Raw genomic sequence first — 8,894 nt, 5'->3', positions numbered from 1 at the left:
ATATTTTGAGTTAGAGTCTCATCCCACAATCCCACATTTGTTTACTCGTGCCTTCTGCAAGAGTGTTGGTCTCACACGAGAGTAAGAGCATTTAGTTATTTGTGTTTTTGCAAGAGTGCCGGTCCCACATGTAAAGAGTGCATTTGTATATTGGTGCCATTTGCAAGTGTGTTAGCCCCACATGTGAGCATGAGTCTATTTGTTTATTTGTGCCCTTTCCAAGGTTGTTGGTCCCACATGTGAGTAACGTATGAATGGAGAGGAGTGAACTCGCCAACTACAAACTTTATTAGGAAAGAATTTGACAAGTCCACAGCAGGAAACTGAATGGCCATGGTTTAGGTTCAGCCATGGAATAAAGGCAATCAACTAAACTGCAAGCATTCCAAAAGTGTATATAGGCAAGGAAGACAAACCTGTGCATGTGCTCCACAAAATCATCAATTATGACAGGCCAAGCACCTGAGAAATATACACAGACAAACAGTAATCAGTATCAAGGTAAATCCATTAAGGAAGTTGCGGACAGGATCAAAAATCCAGAAGGAGACATATATAAGAAATGTAATTGTACCTTTTGGATCATAACCTTCCAGATCCTCGTTTACACACCTGCTGAAAGCTAGTAGCTGCTGCCAGGCGTCCTCAGAAATGTTGTGACGTTGGTACTTCTGAGGAAGGCAAAGATACAGATAAGCTAATATTACATGATAATGTCTGGAGTGCCCCTTTTATGGAGTTAAGGATTTTATAATAGATAAATTTATTGAGTTATAGTCGAAAGCAAACATTCTAGTCTCAAAAGTAAAATGAAGAGCCCCAAAACTAGAACATGTCATAAAGTTCGTATTGACACGTCATGGAAACAGGGAGATAGCAGATTATGCCAATGCCATTCTCTTCATCTATATCTATTCCAATATCCAAACCACCTCGACCGTCAAATCATGTTGTCTAGCGGTTCAAATCGCTTCAATGTTGAGCACCAAACACGTTTAACGCTCTAATTACCCACCACTGCCATTGGTTATAAACACGTTTTGACTCAACGCTATCCCATGAAATCTGCCATGTAATTAATATCCTACCTTCCCGTGAAAAAAGTAATTGATATCTTACCAAATACCAACGTGCAACAGATATATCTTACCTAATATAGCGTGCAACTAATATCCTACCTAATATAAACGCGCATTGCGCGTACATTATTACTAGTGATATGAAATACAAGTTGAGATTTTCTAAGAAAGTATTGGGCGTTACTAGAAAACAAGACACTTGGCATGTTCAATGAGATGTTGATAGATCTATTTACCATCATGTACCAAACCATCAACTCTAGACTCAACACCACTGCAATGTAAGGGTGCAAGCAGCGGGAGTTGCAGCTACCCGCCCTACACCAGAAGTGTCCACCAATGATTAGAGTGGACAATGTGTTTGTCCACTACAGATTGCTAGGATTGATCTGAGCCACTGCGACGGATGCGGCAACCCCCGCATAGGCCTGCTAGATTGGTGCACACGGAAAATCTCAGTATAACTAAGCTAGCATTGTTCGACAATACCAAAGGGATCAAAGGGAGAGCGTTCTCTTGCGGGATATGCAGTAAGTTGCCAGACAATTGCAGGCATTGTTGCTGCACGGCCTAGCTGTTTAGCGGGTTGCCCATGTCTGTTTGCACCCTTACTGCAAATCTGCAATGGAACTCAATGAAGTTGACTGGACTAATGTCAAGTGGACATCCCTTCATGATCACATATTCTTCTTAAAGAGCTTGTTTGTTGATCCAATGGGAAGATAGCTGAAATTTGTATATTTTCTGGGGAATAATAAAGGTATACAACGCATAATTCAGCCCACACTTTTACTGCTCTCACTAAAACTATATGAAGAACGAAAGCACCAGCAATACTGCAGAAGCAGTCATCATAAAAGAATAAAGTAATGAAATTTGTCTGAGATGAAATTATAGACATTTGCATATAATTGTTAACCAGTAATTTCCGTACCTCAACAAAGTTACACCACCGGTCAAGCAATCGGAACCTTCCAACAAGAACTATCCTCCATGCTGCAAGAGCCTTCTGAACAGCTAAATCATGAAAAGCAACACCCGGTTAGTCTTATTGGGATGTAAAAAATGACACAGCAGCATGTATGGGCGCGATCAAGGAAACAGGGCTTACTAATATTCTTTTGGCCATTTTCACGAGAAATGAAGAAGACAAAATCATAGAAGGAATTGAATTGGCTCACATCATCCTAATAAAAGGGGTCATAGATTAGCATAACGTATTGAGAAGCATTTGAAAAATGCATAATCTGCTTGGGAAGTGCCTCTTACGAACTCAAGAACTGACATGAGCTTGTGAATATCACCAAATATTCCATCCCTACATAAGTAATAGAGTATGTAGTCAGCCAAAGGGTAGAAAGAATATAAGAAAACAGAATATGACACATAAAAATTAAAATAAAGAAAACAGAATTTTCTTATGCATGGAATTATGTGAGTGTATTTGCCGTGGGTAGGTTATGGATGTGTGTAACTGAAAGCGTGGCATTGCTATTTCTAATAATTACAATAGAAGCGGTCAAACAATCACGTTCTATACACGTTAACACATGAAAATGAGCTCAAGCTCTAAATTTACAGTAACAACAGACAGGTACAGAACAACTATGTATAAGTATGCAACATATATTACCCAATCTTAGTCGGGTCATCCTCGACAATGTTTCAACTCTTTATGTAATTAGGCAAGAAGCTTTTGAGAAAGTCTTTTTCAGTGAGTAGCATAAAGACACAATACAAGTTATGAACTACATTGTGATTAATCTGTTTTAACAAATGTCACTTTTGTAGTAAACAAACATCAAATTTTCAGTGAGTAGCATAAAAGACACAATACAAGTATGAACCACATTGTAACTAATTTGGTTTAACAAATGTCACTTTTGTAGTAAACAAACATCAAATTTTCAGTGAGTAGCATAAAAGACACAATACAAGTATGAACCACATTGTAACTAATTTGGTTTAACAAATGTCACTTTTGTAGTAAACAAACATCAAATTTTCAGTGAGTAGCATAAAAGACACAATACAAGTATGAACTACACTCCGATTAACTTGTTTTAATAAATGTCTCTTTTGTAGTAAACAAACATCAAATACTACAATAGGGCAAAACAGCTTTTACCTCATTCCTTCCATATTATCTATAGTTCGTGAAAGATCCGCCAACCCTTCCCTTGGGTTCGCATTTGTGCATCCGGATACAATACCTAGCAAGCAACGAACAGAACAACAATGGACTTGAGACAGCATATAAAGAAACATATGCAAGTAACCTCATGCATAAAAAGAATTAGAATATCATGTAGGATATGCTGAGCATATATATGAAGATTTGCTAACTTGATTCTGACAAATGATTCTGCGTTCGGTTATTAAGGAAATACAACCTAATTGAATTGTTCCAGGATATATCTAAAAAATAGCAGAATTGTGATTTCAGCCTCGAGCATTTGCCTGATACACGTTTAGCTCTTTTTTTGCGAATTTATACCCTAGAAGCGAGAAGCCAGCAACCTCTAAAGACGCTCACAAGAAACCAGACAATTGGCCAAAGGATAAACCCAAAGGCCACTTCTTTTCTCCTATCAGAATTTCTTAAAGATCACGCAAATGCAGAAAAGATGAGTCCGTCACCAAAAGACTCCTAAAATTCGTAATCTTTGATCTCTGAAGTCTAAACCACCAAGTCGGCACGGATACGAGCAATTCTAACCCTGAAACCTCCGAAGCTCCGGCCCGAGACAAACCCACCAACGGAACGACGAAGCGAATTCGAAAGCGGGGGAGCTCACCGCAGTACTTGGAGTAGGCCTGGGCGGCGGCGGGGCACACGGCTAGGGCAGCCTCGAAGCCGCTGGATCCCATGGGCCGAGCCATGGATCCAGGCCCCTAAACCCTAACCCCGGTGCTCGCCGCCGAGGGGTCGGCCACCGACGAGTCGATCTCAATTGCAGCACGACGCGAGCAAGCAGAGCTGCAAAAGGCAAGGGGGGAGCGGAGGGGGGGAGGAGGAAGAGACGTCAGAGGCGTAAGATTCGGCTTGGGTGCGGAAATGGCATGTCATCAGAATAATAATATAATATAGCCGGTGGATTCATCTGAGCCGTCCATGGATGGGAGATCCAGATCTATGTGACCCGAGGCCCACCTGTCAGTCTCGAACCTGAGTGAGAAGGATGGACTCCATGTATCCATGTACAATAAGAAAGAAAAGGACATCAATTCATCAAGGAAGGAACCTAAATATGAATCTATGAAGAATATTGAACACCGCAACATGAAGAAACACAACCGTGTACTGCATTTGTGCTATCTATGACCTAACCGACGTCGATCTTCGATCCAACGGATTTTGATTTGGGCGCTCGGTTTGAAAGTAATACAACTTTGAAATTTTAGAGTATGTTTGCATGGCGCTGACGTCTTGTATTTTACGTGAACGTAGGTGTTTACTGCTTTTATAGAGTACGTTACTTGGTGAAAAGGTGTACAGGTGTCTCTTGTCATTGCGAGCGCCATCAGAAGTAAGAGCGCACACACACTTTCTACCAATTGGGAATATTTTGCCCCTCTTATCTTCTAGCTTTTCTAAGGTTCCTGGTAAAACACATGTTTGATTGTTCGCACGGTGGCATGAAAAAAGTTGTTCACTTTTTAACAACGGGAGGGACCCGAAGGTTCGAGATTCTAACATTAAATCATTAAAATTGATACACCCACACGGAAGGACTTTCAAAAAGGATAAACATTACAACCATCTGCTTCCTTCTATGTAAACAAGGCCCCAAAAGTGAAACAAAAATTGCATCCAGCCCTACTACATGTAGCGGCCTCACCGGAGATGCAAAAGCCATTGCTTCCAAGAGCTAAGTTGCCGAGCCTAGACAAGGGGTAAAGGGCTCCCACTGGAGGTTGAAAACGGTTATGCCCGGTGAACACGGCGGGAAAGCATGCTTTTATAGAACAGATTAGGACTCTCTTGCTTCACTTATATCCTTTTAGAGAGTTGAATAACAATTGGTTGTTTGCATGGATTATATATTGGTATTAAGAGTGTTAGGTACACATTGGTGGTATAAATAAAAAATTACATGGCCTTGTAGATCACTGAACTTGATAATTGGATTCTTTGCAATTGTTTTGAGATCATGTGTGAGTAATTAATGAATGTGTCGTAGCATTGAGGCTATGCAATAAACTTGAGGCACCCCCGTAAGGATACATAGACCTACGCGGGGTGCGCGGGAAACATGAGGCGGAGACACGCGTTCGTGTACATCGACGGCCTGACGCGGGGCGCACCCCCCCCCCCCCTTCAGGGGTCCCAACACATATATGGCAAGGAAGAGAGCAAAACTCTCATGTACTTCAGATTTTGAACCCTTTGAATGTATGGTGGTCTCCTCTATTTATAGGAAATTGGGGGTAGGGTTGGAGATTACAAGATTACTCTCTGGGCCACAACATACAACGAGGGGTACTATGGTCTGGAGCTTATTCCCTTGGGCTCTTTGATTTGATCTTTGGCCACGCCACCTATGCAGGACGACCTCGTAGACCCTACGACCTTGGTGGTGGCGCCCCTCGGCGTAGGGCACTCCACTGGCAGGGTGTGCCATCATGCAGGAGGGCCACTACTTGGACATATACCTGGCCATCTGTCAGGCCGGGCTAGGCCTAACAAAGCTCGAGGCAGAAAACCTAGGCCCGAGCCCGGCCCGGCCATCGGGCCTGGTTTTTAGGCCCAAGCCCGACCCGACTGTGATAAAGCTCATCGGGCCTCGGGTCGGGCCCCTTACCTAAAACGCAAAATGCTAAACATAGGCCCAGCCCAACGTGTGCTTTGGGCTCAAAACTCAGGCCCAGGCCTGACCCGCGGGCAAGACCGGGTCGGGCTTTTTCGGCCCGGGTCGGGTCGGGCCAGTCGGGCCGGGTACCCCATGGCAGGTATAGTTGGACAATACCCTCATCGTTGGGCTTGCCCCATGAAAGTGCAAGTGTCACTTAAATTATATTTTGGTGTGATGACAATATGGTTAGTGGAACTAATATCAGTTGCTAAAGCTTATCTCAGGATATTGGTTCCAAGTTATTTCGGATGGAGGTGTGCACCCTCCCCCTCCTAATTCAAAAAGATCAAAGGCATGGTTTACCAGCGACTCGAAGGATTCTTTTTGGTTCGATTTGAGTCGTAGGAAAAACCGCACTATTAAGAGGGGTCATTGCGGACTTTATGTCATGTGAGAATGCCTTCGTCAAAACCATATACACCAGCCTTCCCACTCCTACCACCTTATATCGCATAGTGTGCTAGGTGTGGTATCCAAGAAGTTGCAGTAGGAGTTTTCTGGATACCCCGTGTGCATGGGGTCTTTTGACCCTAGTGTGCACGGGGTAGTTAGGAACTTTCTGGGTACCCCGTGCGCAGGGGGTTCTGTGTAACTCCCTGGGTACCCCGTGTGCGTGCGCACGGGGTGCTACGTATCTTCCTAGGTACCCCATGCGCATGGGGTCCAACGGGCAGAAACGGTCACCCAACTAAGAACACTGTAAAATCCCCCTTCTTCCTCCTCCATCCCTAACCCTAATGTCTTATTGAGCTCCAGCATTGCTACACCTCATTTTGCTCAATACTCTGAATCCCTCCACCCAAACTTGTTGAAACTTTGGGGTTGGGAGAGCAAGACCCGATCTACACTTTGACCAAACCAAATCGTGTTCCCCACAATATTCATCCACCATTGACCTGTTACTTTTGGAGCTTGGGCTCCTAGGCGGTTAGAGGTTCCTCCGGAAGCTTCCTTGCTTGTGGTGTGCTCCGAAGAAGTTTGTAAAGGTGTGGTGGTCGCCTTCAAGACCAACCCTGAGTGATTCGAGGCTCATCCGTTGGGGGTGACTTGATAGAGATTACGATGAGCCTTTGGTGGCACTCCACAAGCTTTGGCTCTAGCACCGCTCTAAATGGAGAGTAGATCTTCCCCAAGGAAGAGTGAACTTCGGGATAATTTTGTGTCCTCGCCTCACTTGTGGTTAATCCTTTCCCGCACTTTACTTTGCTTTATATGCTTGTGGGCTTGCTAATTAGTTTGTTGCCTAACATATTTAGCTTTAAGCTTGCTTGTCATATAGGTTGTGTTCACCTAGTTGCATATCTAGTGAACCCTATTTATCCGCCAAACCCAAAAATTGACAAGAAAGATTAAAATTTGTAGTCTCCTATTCACCCCCCCCTCTAGTCGACCGTATCGATCCTTTCAATTGGTATCAGAGCCTCATGCTCTAATATAAGGTTTTACAACCTTAGAGGATATGAACGACCTAGGGAATGTGGGAGGTGTCGCAGCCCTTGCGGAGGATGGTGAAAACCTACCCCCGCCGCGACCGACGCGCTTGTTGCTCCGGTCGTTGCTCCCGTCACCCCCATTAACCCGGGTGCCCCCTTAACCGCGGCCGACATTCTTTCAATGTTTGCAGACTTCAAAACTGCCATGTTGAAAGAAGTGTGTTCCTCAGTCAAGGAGGAAATTGATGCTCGCTTAAAGCCCTCGACATCCGCATCAAACTCATTTGATCCAAATGCCATTCATGATGCGGATGATTCGAGAGAACCCCTTGCATCTCCGACTCACACTCAAGTTCCCAAGTACAATGTCGTGGAACCCCTCACCCCAACCTTTCCAACCCCCTCGCATTAATCCTGTTGGGCCTCCGCCCCCTTTGAAAGCTAACGTGTTTGCTATGTGGAAGCTAGATATGAAGTCTCATATTTGTAGTGTGTCCTCTACTCAACTATGGTGGATTGTGGTCAATGGATTCAATCCCGAAGACCCGATGAATCTCACCCCAAGAGAAGCGGTTGATGATCAACTCAATGCAACTGCCCACAACATGTTGCGCACCGTGGTGACCGATGACTATAGTGACTCCATTACTCTTCTCAAGACTGCCAATGAAAATTGGGATTGCCTTAAGGAGGCTCTCGAAGGTGATGAAGCAATTTGAAGATCTTGGTTGGCTTTGCTCAAGCAAGAAGTAAATCTATTGTGAGGAATGAAGGTGAATCCGCGAAAGAGGTGTTCTGAAGGTTGAAGTCTCTTGTGCTCAACTTAAGGACCTTTACATGCACTTGGGCAAATGTGATTTCATTGAGGACAAGTTCATAGATGCTATGGTTCGGAACACTCCATGGTGATGATGATACATCAACACCCGGATTATCACAAGTTAATCGTGACTCAAGTTGTCTCCACTTTCTCCACTCATGTTGACCAAGTCCAAGAAGACCTTTGTGATTGCTCAAGCAACCAAGAACTCAAATCTTGCTTGAGGCCAAGAAAGTTGTTAGTCAACCCTCAAGGGACGAAGAAGTGGTTGAAGAGACTTGTGAGGAAGATGTTGACACCTCATGCCCGGAAAATGACTTTGCGGAAGACTTGGCTCTCTTAGTTAAAAATACTTCGGGAACATGGCAAACAAAGGGAAGAATCTTCAAGGAAGATCATTTGGACGAAGAAAATGCTACAATTGTGATAGCCCAAGACACTTTGTGCATGATTGTCCATATGAGAGACGTGAAGACAAGTCCGAGAAGCTTGTTCTCAAGAAGAAGAAGTTCGCCAAGTTCACAAAGAGGAAATATGACAAGGTTCTAGTCCATGAAGAATACATGTCTGGAGATGAAGATGACGGTGATGATGACCATGTGGGCACGACAGCCATTGCCATGCATGCCACTACCTCCTCCTCCTCCACCACCAGCCTCTTCGACTCTCCAAACGAGGACAAGCCTTTCACTCATCGGTGCCTTAT

The 8,894-nt window shown here is 44.0% G+C and overlaps 1 protein-coding gene across 1 annotated transcript in view; it reads right to left on the bottom strand.

Moving 5' to 3' along the window:
• Positions 1-4,138, bottom strand: part of LOC123187856 (defective in cullin neddylation protein AAR3) — a 6,542-nt gene extending 2,404 nt beyond the window's left edge. Inside the window, exons 1-7 of the mRNA XM_044599819.1 lie at positions 3,878-4,138; positions 3,208-3,292; positions 2,349-2,397; positions 2,191-2,266; positions 2,014-2,096; positions 575-671; positions 417-462 (exon numbers count right to left, since the gene is read on the bottom strand). Of these exons, the coding sequence (XP_044455754.1) occupies positions 417-462; positions 575-671; positions 2,014-2,096; positions 2,191-2,266; positions 2,349-2,397; positions 3,208-3,292; positions 3,878-3,962 (521 nt within the window). The 5' untranslated portion in view covers positions 3,963-4,138. The remainder of the gene's footprint in view (positions 1-416; positions 463-574; positions 672-2,013; positions 2,097-2,190; positions 2,267-2,348; positions 2,398-3,207; positions 3,293-3,877) is intronic.
• Between the last annotated feature and the right edge of the window lie 4,756 nt (positions 4,139-8,894).

This window comes from Triticum aestivum, chromosome 2A (genome assembly GCF_018294505.1).
Source record: "Triticum aestivum cultivar Chinese Spring chromosome 2A, IWGSC CS RefSeq v2.1, whole genome shotgun sequence".
NCBI lineage: Eukaryota > Viridiplantae > Streptophyta > Magnoliopsida > Poales > Poaceae > Triticum > Triticum aestivum.
Note: the sequence above shows the minus strand (reverse complement) of the source record. Positions and strands in the feature narration are given on the sequence as shown.